Source organism: Tenrec ecaudatus, chromosome 13 (genome assembly GCF_050624435.1).
Source record: "Tenrec ecaudatus isolate mTenEca1 chromosome 13, mTenEca1.hap1, whole genome shotgun sequence".
NCBI classification, from domain to species: Eukaryota; Metazoa; Chordata; class Mammalia; order Afrosoricida; family Tenrecidae; genus Tenrec; species Tenrec ecaudatus.
This window is the reverse complement of record NC_134542.1, coordinates 1,329,932-1,342,566: the sequence shown is the minus strand read 5'-3', so window position 1 is coordinate 1,342,566 and position 12,635 is coordinate 1,329,932. Positions and strand designations below refer to the sequence as shown.

Sequence of the window (12,635 nt, the reverse complement as noted above, 5' to 3'; positions counted from 1 at the left end):
CTTCAAGGACCCCTTATCGTCTGATGTTCCTGTCAGCCTCCTGCCAGGTTTCCCAGGGGACGCTGTGGCAACCAGGCCAGGGGGACATGGCAGTCTGGGGTGAGACAACCTTTCACAGATGAGGCTGACAGACTCCACTTCCCACCGTGTTCCGTCCCTCTGGGTGGGGAACTGCTGGGGGCTGGGGCTTGAAGGGTCCTTAGGCCATCCCCAGGAGAGTCCTCAGGGAGACCCTCTCTAGCTTTCTGTGTGCTCTGAGTTTGTGTGTCATGGACCTTTTCCTTGGCTTCTGCCAAAATTACATCAGGAATAAGGCGCCTCTCTGTGTCCCCTTCCCCCACCCCCCAGGACTAGGGACCTCGCTGCTGGCCCTGGGACATGAACACAGGAAGGTGGCGATGGGGATATGAGACTACAGTGTTGTGGGCATGACTCCCCTGAGAGAGCATTTTTGGGCATTTAGAGGGTCCCTGGGCCCCATCAGGAGCTCTGAGCCAGGTGCCCCTCACTCCATCTCCAGGGGCGTCAAGGAGCCCTGTCCAGGACTCTGAGAGGCCCACACTGTATCCCAGTGTCCTGAGACCATGCAGGACAGGACTCTGGAGCCCCTTGGGGAGTGGCGTCAGGACTGACAGAGAGGGTTTGGGGAGGCAGAACCCTCCTCAGGCCACCTCTGAGAACTGAGGGAGAGACTGGGTGAGGCTCTTCCTGGAGGGGAGGAGACTTCCACAGGACAGACAGCAGCAACTGCCTGCCACCACAAAGGTCATTTAATGGAACTGGCCTGCAGAGAACTGAAACCTACCAGGAGCCAAACTGCACTGTGGCAGGAGAGGGGGAGGGATAGGGTACAGGATTAGGGTCAGAATTTAGGATTGTGAGTTCAGGTGTTAGGGATCAGGTTAAGGTTAGTGCTGTAGATAAGGTTAGAGTTAGGGTTTGGGTTAGGTTTAGGAAAAAGGTTCCACTTAAGGCGCGGCTCTTAGTCTGGGTGGGGAGAAGTGAGGGGTGCGCAGGCCAGACTGCCTGGCCCTATTGAACACTGGTGGCAGCAGGGGGTCGATGGGACAGGGAGCCTCAGGTTGGGCACCAACCCAGGACCCACAGTCTGGGACTGCCCCCTGGTGTGAGAGCCAGGGACAAGAGGGGCCTGGCAGTGACCAAGAAGAGAGAGCGCTGAGGCAGAGGGGACTGTAGGAGAAGAGCCCCCAGCACCGTTCTTCATTCCAGGGAGACGTTGCTACAGTTCTTGTCACGTGCCCGGCGGCCTGTGGCAAGTCCCCGCTCAAAGCGTCTGGTCGTATTCATCTTGGAGCTAAAAAAGAAGTGTTCCTGTTTCCCCAGTCCGGGGGTGGCCCGAGGGGAGGACGCGGCCGGGAGCTGGGGCAGCGCTGACCGTTGGCAGAAGGCTGTTCTCCAGCCGATTCCCACAGGGCAAGTGCTGCCTCATCTCAGGGGAAGGCCAGGCCTCCAGTGCGCCCACCTGTCGGCACCTTCCCACGGGCCCTGCCTCCCCCATGGACGGTCAGGTCCTGCCCCCCTGAAGGGAGACGTGAGGTTCAGGCTGTCCCACACGTGCACGCTGTCAGTGGCAAGGCCGGACAGCGGTCTGCTCCAGGTTCTCTGGGTTCAGAGACTGGGGGACCTATCTCTTCCCCAGAGACCAGCCCCACCCCACCTGCAAGGCCCTCCTGCTCACAGCAGATCTGGATGTGCTGACTCCACTCTGTCCTGAGGGTGAGGAGGGGCCTCAAGCAGGCTCCAGAGGAGAAGGCAGCGAGGGTGGTAGGGGACCACTTACTTGTGCTAACCCCTAGCATTCCTGTGGGATGCCTTCCACTGGTGCTGGGAGGGGCCACGCCAGCCCCAAGTGTCCTGGGGCTGAGTCCCGAGCTTGTGGGAAGGTCAGCAGCCCTCTTTGTCCAGAGGACCTCGGAGCCCCCTTACGGGGCATCCAGGGGTGAGCAAACCAGGCACGGCCTATGTTGTGCCGGGTTAGGGTAGCATTGGCATTAAGGACTTGTGCTCAGGACAGAAGCCTTTCTGTCCCCAGAGGATTAGGGTTTGGGTTTGTGTCAGGGTGACTGTTAGAGGAAGGATTGGGGTTCAGCTTGTGTTTAGGACAGAAGCCCTCAATGTCCACACAAGCCCTCGAAACCAGCCATGGGGGACAGCAAGGGATCAGTCGGAGTGGAGAGGGCCTAATGTGTGTAGCCCTCCCACATGCTAGAACAGGCCCCAGGCCCTCCCCAGATAAGAGCTCAGCCCGATGTGAGGCCTAGGCCATGCATTCCCCAAGCCCCCCCCCCCCACAAGACAAGGCCTCTGTGCCAAACGATGGTCCTCCCTGGGCCCCTGTGGCAACTGCGGCACCATGACCGGGGAGGACCCGGTTCTGAAAGCGTCGTCCTGCAGTCTTCACTCTGTCCAGACAATTATCGGTGGTCAGCAGGGTGTAGGCTTCAGACTCTGAGGAGAGGGCCATCTGCCTTCTGCCCCAATCCTTGGAGAGTGCCGGGTGACTATGGTGGGTGGGGATAGGATTGGGGCCCAAGACAACTGCTGGATGTGTCTACTGGGTGTGAGCAGCTGTGGGCAGCTGAGGCCTGAGCTGGATGCTTGGGCCTTTAACTTTCTCTTTAAAGCTCCTTCCCCTCCCCCTGGCAAATAGGAAGGGGCCTGTCAGAATGGGGTGGATTACTGGGTGTCTTTCTGTGGCCCTGCAGGGTGTGGCTGCTTTGCCTGGCCAGAGGCCCTATGCCCTGGCTTCAAAGTATGTCTCTCCCTGCCTGTGAACCCTCAAATGTGTCAGGGGGTGCAGGTGGCAAGCAGGGCAAGGGACACGTCTGAATATGTGCATGGACATAGTGTTCCTCTGTCTTCATAAGGTGGGTTTCCAGGGGGACCCTGAGCAGGAAGTCTCACTTGCTGGGCACCTTCCTCTTTCTGCAGCTGCCTCCTGGCACCCTCTCCTGGCCTTGGGATCATCTGGATTCTGACTACATCCTCATAGACAGTGGACATTCTGTGTGAACTCGCGCTAGCTGGGGTGACTCCTTATCTCCACCCGCCACAGCCCCAAGGGGATGGGCTCCCATGGGTGGGAGCTGGAGGATGCGTGCCACTGTCCCGCTGGGGTCCCCCAGAGTCACCCATAATGCCCTACGTGTGTGCTTTGTCCCTGGGGGCTGGGGCAGCAGGAGGAGCTCAGCCAGGGGCCTCACACAGAGCTTCATTCTCTCCCAGTGCAGCAGCTGCTGTCTGGGGGGTGGGGGCGGGGTTCTCTCTCTGAAAGTGGCCTCACTGCTGCTCCAGGGTCTAGCACAGTGGATCTCAACCTTCCTTATGTCGCGACATTTTAATACAGTCCCTCATGTTGTGGTGACCTCCAACTGTGGGAAAAGTGTGTTTCCTGATGGATTTGGTGATCCATGTAAAATGGTTGTTCCACCCCCTAAAGGCATCACAACCCACAAGTTGAGAACCACGAGTCTAGGAGGTTCTCAGCGCAGGGACCCTGAGCCCAAAGAACACACTTGGCTTCCAGCTCTTCTTTCTTGTGGGTAGCAGTGCCCTCCCCCTCTGTACCCCCTCTCCTCTACTCGCTTGTAGGATTCGAGGGGGTCCAGGAACCTCACAGAGCATGAGGGCTGTGGCCTTAGTCAGGGTCCTGCGTCCCGCTGAGTGTCCCTCCATGAGATCAGGGCCGCTCAACTGCTCACATCATGGGCGATGGGGACCCACTGCATAGTTGTCAGACGACTGAGAACCAGGGTCTCACAAGCTCGCCCATTTGGGGGACACAATGTCCTATCCATGACAAAGGGTTTATCCCCTCTCAGCCCTTGCCTCTGCCACCCTCGCTGCAGGGATCCCCTCCAAACCTGGGACACTGTCACACACAGATGCACACTCACACATGAGTACAAGCACACACTCACCCACGTCAGACACAGGTGCACACTCCACTGCGAGAAGCACCCACAGGCCTGAGTAGAATCACACACATGTACACGCAGAGGCCTCACACACACAGGCACACTCACACAGAGATGCCCCCACATAGGTTTGAGTACAGACACAGTAACAGTTTTACAGACACAGATGCACACTTTCACTCACACAGGCACACTCACAGGTGTGAGTATAGATCAGCACACAGGTGAACACACTCTTATACTGAAGGGCAAACTAATAGGCCTGGGTACAGGCATACACTCACAAATGTACACACGTTCACATGCACAATATTGTTCACACATATGCACACATAGGCATGAGTACTAGTAAACACTGGCACATGAACACAGGTGCACACACTCACCCTTACAGCCTTGAGTATGCACACACATTCAGATGTGAACACACTCACATGCACACAGGGGAACACAGTTACCCTCACAGGCATGCATGTAACCACACACTCATAGAAGCACACACACATTGACACAGATGCGCACTCTCACACCCAGGTGTACACTCACAGGCATGGGTACAAGGGCAGATTTTCAATGCACACATAGGTGTTCACACTCTCACACATTCACATGCATGGCATGATTACAGGCACATATTGCCCTATGCATACCCCCTCACATGCACCCCCTTCACGTGAACACCCCCTCACATGCACACCCTCACGTGCACACCCTCTCACACATTCCTCCACAAATGCACACCCCCTCACACACACACTCAGTGACAGGAGGTGTTGCCGTCACAGCATGCACACAGGAGAGACCGGGATGGGGCTGAGGGGCAGGGTACAGCAGGGGATGTCAAGACCCCCACTCAGGATCCTGTGATCCACCACAGTGGGGGTCCTGGAGGGACAAGGCCAGGGTAAGCATTGGAAATTGGGACTTCACCTCAGCCAGGATGGCCTCAGGGTGGCTGCACCCGGCTTTCTGGGCATTGCCTGCCCAGACTGGGCACCCAGACTGATGGGCAGCTGACTTCTTGTCTGTTTCTCTGGCTTCTCTCAGTGCTGAGACGGGCTTCCTGGTGGGAGGCTGCCCTGCCAGGAAGTCTCTCCAGTAGGAGCCGGTGGGGACGGTCACCAGGATAACCAAGGGATCAAGGCCAAATCCAATGAGAGTGTGCAGGGCTCTCAGAGACTGGGATCTCTACTTCCCTTGTCCATTGCCCAGGTCCAAATGGACATGCACCTGCAGGAAAGGGACAGCTTGGCGGCACTCCATGGGGCCAGCACTGAGCACTGGCCCTGGTAGAGCATTCCCAGTGAGGAGGACAGGGCTTTCCCCAAGAGGTCCTTCTGCCCCGGGGAGAAGTCACAGCAGACAGACCCACACTTTGTCCCTGAGCCTTTGGGGTCAAGTCTGGACTGCAGCCCCCTCCCCCTGGGATCTTCTGGAGTGGAGGCTCCTGAGTCGAACCAATGGGGGCTCGTGGACAGGACCAGCCTGCCTCCAAGTCAGAGGACTCATTATGAACAGAGCTTGGGACGGAGGGCACCGGAGCCCAGGACCCCGGGAGCTGGAGACCAGCTAGTCAGGGGGATGAGCAGGCAGAGGGATATGGGACCCAGAGATGCTACAGCTGTGGGGACATGGGACCCCTCCCTCCATGGTCTCCCCTCTCCCAAGCCCTGCCCCCTGTACCCTGAGCCTTGGGCCCGCACCACCAGGAGCCTCCTAGGTGAGAACCCAGAACACTGAGAGACCGAGTGTCCACACACCAGGGCCCCTGGTTATCCCTGGTGCAGGTGATGGTTCCAGGTGAGTGCGGGGTCTCCGCACACACAGGTAGCGCCGGGATCCCCTGAGCAGTTTACTGACCTGCCCTGGGACAGGTCCGTCCTGTCCCTGCAAGTTACAGTGAGTCTGAGTATGTTTCCTAGCCCTTTATTTGCGCTTTTTCTAGCCGTCATTCGGTCACCCTCCATCAATATATTCTCCCACCCGCCCCACCCCACCCCCATCGCTCCATCAGTCACAGCTGTTCACAAGATCACACAGGAGTCATCCCGCTCTGGGAGTATCTGCTACCGGTTCCACACGGGGATGCGGCTCTGCCGAGGGGCTATGGGCTTGGCACACCACTGAAACCAGGCCCCTGCTTTGGATTTCTGGCAGATGCCCGCCAGCTCCAGGCAGGCAAAGCAGAACTCCACGTGGCAGCGGGTGCAGCTCACGTACTTGCACTTGTCCTTGTGCTCAATGAGCAGCCCGCACGTGGGGCAGGCCCGGATGGAAGGGCAGCCATGGATCTCGCTGTGCGGTAGGTCCTTGGTAGCACAGGAGGCCAGGACGTCCAGGTCCAGGTCCCTGCAGCCCTCGTTGGCACAGCGGTCAGAGGGCGTCCCCGAGCCCTTCCAGGCCCGCAGACACTGCCAGCAGAACTCATAGGGGACCGGCTGCTGGTAGGAGCAGAGGGTGCAGTGCACGCGGATGGTGGTCAGGACCTTCCTCTCCACCAGGCTCTTGCAGCTCGGGCACTGTGGGGAGGGGTGGGCACTGTGTGCGGAGGAGGCCAGGGGGCACTGTTAGGAAAAGGGGGTGGGGCCACAGTGGAGGAAGGAGGGCAGGGGGCACTCCAGGTCACCAGAAGGGAGAGACACCCAGCCCCGGGCAGTGCCAGGAGCAGTACCCAGGGAGCTAAGGTCCTGGACTTCCTGTCCTGCATCAGGGGCTGCAAGACCCCTGTGGGGACACAGTCTGTGGAGGACCCACCTCCTGGCAAGACCCCACTCACCTCCTTGTAGTCACAGTAGAGTTTCGCTGCCAGCAAGGCCAGTTTCTCCTCAAACTCTCTCTGCTCAGAGCCACTCAGCGAGGCACAGCGCCGCACCTCCGGGTACGACCACCGGGCCCCGCACTTGTTCCCATTGACGTCCGCAGGGCAGTGCAGCTCGAAGTGGCCCTGGGAGACAGGCAGAGGGTGGCTGTCATGGTGCCCTGGCCGGGAGGTTCAGGCCCTGCTCGGCCTGAGCACAGGTCACGGCCCCAGAAACAGGCTTCTGTCCCACGTGGAACTGGACACACAGCCACTGTTCCCAGTTCCCTAACACCTCCCACCACACCTCGACCCCCACCCCACCTCCTGCTGGGGATCCTGGGCCAGGCCTGCAGTCTGCATGTGGAACCAGCAGGTTCTCTTCGGGACCCCAGCCACTCTCTTTGTAGGATAGAAAGAGATGTGTCTGGATTGACATGGGGACACCCCCTGCATGGAAACCACTTTTCGAAGGCAACCCGGGGCTTTGCAACCTCCCTCCTCCCCACCCCCCTCCCTGCATGTGGGACCAGAGCTCCCCTCCCCTGGTTGTGGGTGTGACCGAGGGCCCCCACCTGGTCCATCAGGCTTCGGCACCAGGCCGTCAGGCTCCCAGGGTCCACAGCGTGCCCACAGCTCATCTCCACCCGCTTCTGGCCATCATACTCGTCCCCTGTAAGGGTCAAGGGACAGTCAGGGCGACACAGCCACTGGACCAGGGCTGAGGCTGGTCGTATGGGGCTCTGTGGTCTTAGCGGACAAGGGGGTGCTGCCCAGCTCAGATAATATCCCTCGCTGTGACCTGGCCCATCACCCTTCTGGGGTCCCTGTACCCACCCCCTCACTGCAGTGCAGCTGACTGGTCATTTGAGTCCCTGTCCCCTGTCCAGAGCACGGCCTCCCCAGGAGAGGACAGGCTTCTCCGACTCCCCTGTGAACGTGACAGACTATGGGCAGCATAGCCCCTCCCTGCTCCCTTGCCAGCAAAGGCGTCCCAACCTTGGGGTTCCGAGGGCCCCTCTTCCTGCATGCCACTCAGGCCAACACGTCCCATCAGCTCCACCCCTAGACACCACCATCCACTTCAGCCTCCTGGACACAGCACTGCCCCTCCCCTCTCATCATGCCCCTCCACCCTCTCTCTGCCTTCCTCCACCATCCCCCGGCAACCCCCCCCCCCCGCAGGTCTTCCTCAGGCTCAGTCAGGGGGGGGCGGCAGCTGTGGCAAGCTGTCCCTGGTGACTCAGCTGCAGACAGAGGCAGACTGAGGCACAGGTGGTCCTGTTCAGAACCTGGGAGGTTGTGGGTCTCACTGCCCCATGCCCTGCGTGAAGAAGCCTGACCAACCTGTCCTCAGGGCCCAGCGCTGCCATTGCCCCCCTCACCCGTGATTTCGTCCTTGCGCGACACGAACTTGAGTGGGGGCTCATCAGACTCGTCTGTCTTCTTGAAGCTCATGGTGATTGTGAGCTCTGGACTGCAGCAGGAAGGAGCTGCCCTCAGGTCCTGGCCACTGGGAGTGCAGGCCACGCCCCCAGAGGAGCCCCTTTGAGCCCCTCCCCTCCCAGCCCCGCCCATGAGCTCCAGGTTTCGAAACTGGATGCTTGGGCTCAAAGGACTGTCAGGATTTCATCCAGGCTGCTATGCACAACCCGAACCCTGTTTCTCAGCACCCAGGAGGTCCCCACCGTCTGTGCTTTGTCGTCCTGGCAAAGTTCTCCTCATCGTCTTCCATGTTCACACTGCGGGGGCAGGGGAAGGGGTGACATAGCCACCACCAGGCTGCTCCCTGATACTGGACACCCCGGTGTGCCCTACCCTCCAGGCTCATGTCAGGCTGACCTAACTGGAGGGGACTTGTGGCAGCCCCACACTTCAGAGACCCTCTCACGCCTGGTCACCTCCTCCTGGACCCTGGGGGTGGAAAGGAGGGTGCTGTCTCCCAGTGTCCACGGGGAAGTGGAAGCTCAAACAGGGGTCTCAGGATCTTAGGGTCTCACACCGCTGACCCTGTAGCAGGACCACATCTTGGTTCCCAGCTGAGAAGCCCAGGGTCAGACTGGGAGGGGCTATTCCAGGCAACGGGCTGTCCTGAGAGATGAGACTCACAGAAGACTAGCTGCACTGTGGCAGCTCATGGGTAGGGGCAGGACTAGGGTGCGGCTGTGGCTGGGGCGAGGTTTCTGTGAGGGTTAGGGTTAGGGAGTTAGACTTAGGATTAGGGTTCGGTGGTTAGGCTTAGGGAGTTAAATTCAGTTTCTGGTTCAGGTTAAGGATAGGGTTAAAATTAGGGTTGGGGATATGATTAGAGTGAGGGTTAGGGAGGGCTTGTGAAGGTTCCGGTGATATTTGGGTTGGGTTCAGACTCTGAGGGGTGGGCACAGGAAGGGTGGAGCCTGTAACAGTGCTTTTCCTGGAAATGGCCTGAGCTGAGAACTGAAACTGAAAGATGCCAAGTCCTGCTGTGGGAGGTCAGTGTCAGGTTTAGGCTAAGGCTGAGGCTGGAGCTGGGGCTGGAATTATGGTTATGTTTAGAGCTACAGAGATTTGGTTAGGGTTTGGAATGGGGTTAGATCTAGTGAGTTGGGATTCGGGTTCAGGATAGGTTTGGAGTTTGGGAGTTAGGATTCAGATTAGGGCTAGAATTTCGGTCTGGAGTTAAGGTTAGGAATTCAGGCTTAGGGTATTGGTTTGGGTTAGGGTATTAGGTTAGGGGTAGGAATTTAGGGTTAGGGGTAGAGGTTTGGGGTTTGTGTTCGTATTGAGGTTAGAATTAGAAATTAGGGCTAGGGTAGGGATTTAGGTTAGGGTTAGGTTTACAGTAGAGTTAGTGTTAGAGGGCAAAGGTTATGGTTATGAGATTAGAGGGCTAGGGTTAGGGTCAGGTTTATGACTTGAGGTTTGTGTTAGGGATTCCTGTTAGGGTTAAGGTTTGGGTTCAGAAGGTAGGTTTAAGGTTTAGGGTTAGGACTCAGGTTCAGGTTCGGGTAATGGTTAGGTTAGAGAGTTAGGGTTAAGGTTAGGGTTAGGTTAGAGGGAGGGTTATGGTAAAGAGTTTGCACTAAGGACAGAAGCCCTCTGTGTTCCCACCAGGTCTCTACACCAACCTTAGGGGGACAAGGGATCAGTAACAGCGGATGGGGCTCAGTCAATGAATCCCCTTCCCAAATGCTGTAACCCCACCCCAATCTTCCCCAGATAAAAGAGTTCAGCCAGATATGAGTCCTAAGTCATTTATTGCCCAAGCCCCCCACACGCCCATGATTAGGGGCTCTGAGCTGGGTGGCCAGCCCTCCATGGGGTCCTCGTGGCATCTCAGGCGCCGCCTGGCAGCTGCAGCACCATGATCAGGGAGGACTTGTTTCTGATGGCGTAGTCCTGCAGTGTCTTCCCCGTTTCCAGACGCTGGTCAGCGAAGAGCAGTGTGCAGTCTTCAGACTCTAAGGAGAAGAGGGTCTTTCACTCCCCTTTGCAGCTCCGTCCCCTCCTCCACCCAGCCTGGTCCAGCATGCTGTGAGCTGGCAGGCTGCTATGGTGGGTGCGGGCAGGGCTAAGCGTGTCCTCCAGGGAAGCTGACTGAGTGTCTGGGTTCCTGAGCTCACCAGGCCTTCTGAAAGGCATCTCCAGCCCCTCACAGCCTGCACTCCTCACTTAAGGAACCCCTCTGTGTGGCCAGTGTTAGGTGGCAGGAGAGCAATGGAGGTGGTGGGACACTGGGCTTGGCATCTGCAGGGCTAGAGCAGCCTGGTGCTGGTCCCCAGGGACAGGGCCTCCTGCACAGAGAGGGACAGACACTAGCCCCATAGGCAGTCCACCACACAGACACCTTTCCCAGGGAGCTCCACCTTCTGCAGACCTGGTGTGTGTGTGTGTGTGTGTGTGTGTGTGTGTGTTTGTGCAGGACTACCCAAGCCTCTGGTGTAGCCTCAGGACAGCCTGTCTTACTCAGCATAATGGGATTCAGGCCCCCTAGACCCCTCGTGGAGGATGCCACGTCCCCTCCTTGCTCACCTTTCAGGTTCAGTTGCTTGAACACCAATGCCATCAGGATTTTCACGGTGGTCTGCTTGAATGCCTGCTCAGAATCGGCCACGTCCACGACCACCTTCTTGCCTTGGGGTCCAGTTACACTCACCTGGAAGTTCATCTTCCCCTGGGAGGAACAGACTGGCTGAAGGGCAGACAGACAAAGGGAGCTAAGGCTGCTCTAGGACCAGGATAGCTGCCGGCGCATACACTGGGTGTGAACCCCTGTGAGCAGCCAAGGCCAGATCAGGAGACTAGGGCCTTTCGCTTTCCCTCTGGAGCTCTGTCCCCTCCTCCACCCAGTCAAACAGGAAGTGGCCTGTCAGTAAGGGGTGGATTCCTGTGTGTCTTTCTGCAGGGGTGTGGCTAGACACTCCTGGCCAGAAGCCCTGGCTTCAAAGTCTGCCTCTGTCTGCATGTGAACCCCCAAGTGTGTCAGGGGATGCAGGTGGCAAACAGGGGGCGGGACAGGTCTGAAGACGTGCGGGGGCATGGTGCTCCCATCTTCATATGGTGGGCTCCCAGGGGACCCCTAGAAGGGAGCCTCCCTTTCTGGGCACCTTCCTCCTGATGCAACTGCCTCCTGGCACCCTCTCCTGGCCTTGGGGTCATCTGGATTCTGGCTACATCCTCATATACAGTGGACATTCTGTGTGAGCTCACGCTAGCTGGGGTGACTGCTCATCCCCACCCGCCACAGCCCCAAGGGGATGGGCTCCCATGGGTGGGAGCTGGAGGATGCATGCCACTGTCCCACTGGGGTCCCCCAGAGTCACCCATAATGCCCTATGTGTGTGCTTTGTCCCTGGGGGCTGGGGCAGCAGGAGGAGCTCAGCCAGTGGCCTCACACAGAGCTTCATTCTCTCCCAGTGCAGCAGTTGCTGTCTGGGGGGTGGGGGTGGGGACTTTCTCTCTCTGAAAGTGGCCTCACTGCTGCTCCAGGGTCTAGGACAGTGGATCTCAACCTTCCTTATATCACGACATTTTAATACAGTCCCTCATGTTGTGGTGACCTCCAACTGTGGGAAATGTGTGTTTTCTGATGGATTTAGGTGACCCATGTGAAAGGGTTGTTCCATCCCCCAAAGGGGTCATGACCCACAGGTTAACTGGTCTAGGAGGTTCTCAGCACAAGGACCCTGAGCCCAAAGAACACACTTGGCTTCCAGCTCTTCTTTCTTGGGGGTAGCAGGGCCCTCCCCCTCTTCACCCCTTCTCCTCTGCTTGCTTATAGGATTCGAGGGAGTCCAGGAACCTCACAGAGCATGAGGGCTGTGGCCTGAGTCAGGGTCCTGCGTCCCCCTGAGTGTCCCTCCATGAGATCAGGGCCGCTCACTACTGCTCACATCATGGGCGATGGGGACCCACTGCATAGTTGTCAGACTACTGAGAACCAGGGTCTCACAAGCTCACCCATTTGGGGGGCACAATGTCCCATTCACGACAAAGGGTTCTCCCCTCTCAGCCCTTGCCTCTGCCACCTCGCTGCAGGAATCTCCTCCAAACCTGGGACACTGTCACACACAGATGCACACCCACACATGAGTACAAGCACACACTCACCCATGTCAGACACAGGTGCACACTCCACTGCGAGAAGCACCCACAGGCCTGAGTAGAATCACACAGATGTACACGCAGAGGCACATACTCACACACACAGGCACACTCTCACACAGAGATGCCCCCACATAGGTTTGAGTACAGACACAGTAACAGTTTTACAGACACAGGTGCACACTCTCACACACAGGCACACTCATAGGTGTGAGTATAGATAAACACACAGGTGAACACAGTAGTCACACAGAAATCACAGCAGACAGACTCAAACTTTGTCCCTGAGCCATGTGGGATCAGGCTGGACTCCAGCC

General features: G+C 58.0%; 2 protein-coding genes across 2 annotated transcripts; both read right to left on the bottom strand.

Annotated features, from left to right (window-relative positions):
* Nucleotides 1-5,954: 5,954 nt before the first annotated feature.
* Nucleotides 5,955-8,233, bottom strand: LOC142424497 (E3 ubiquitin-protein ligase DDB_G0292642-like). The gene is made up of 4 exons (XM_075529750.1): nt 8,121-8,233; nt 7,311-7,408; nt 6,715-6,882; nt 5,955-6,457 (listed from the first exon to the last, which is right to left on the bottom strand). The coding sequence occupies exons 1-4, from the start codon at nt 8,191-8,193 to the stop codon at nt 6,005-6,007; spliced, it is 792 nt and encodes a 263-aa protein (XP_075385865.1). The 5' UTR covers nt 8,194-8,233; the 3' UTR covers nt 5,955-6,004.
* Nucleotides 8,234-9,954: 1,721 nt separating this feature from the next.
* Nucleotides 9,955-11,079, bottom strand: LOC142423875 (ubiquitin-like). Its single transcript, XM_075529006.1, has 2 exons — nt 10,747-11,079; nt 9,955-10,175 (listed from the first exon to the last, which is right to left on the bottom strand). The coding sequence occupies exons 1-2, from the start codon at nt 10,880-10,882 to the stop codon at nt 10,051-10,053; spliced, it is 261 nt and encodes an 86-aa protein (XP_075385121.1). The 5' UTR covers nt 10,883-11,079; the 3' UTR covers nt 9,955-10,050.
* Between the last annotated feature and the right edge of the window lie 1,556 nt (nt 11,080-12,635).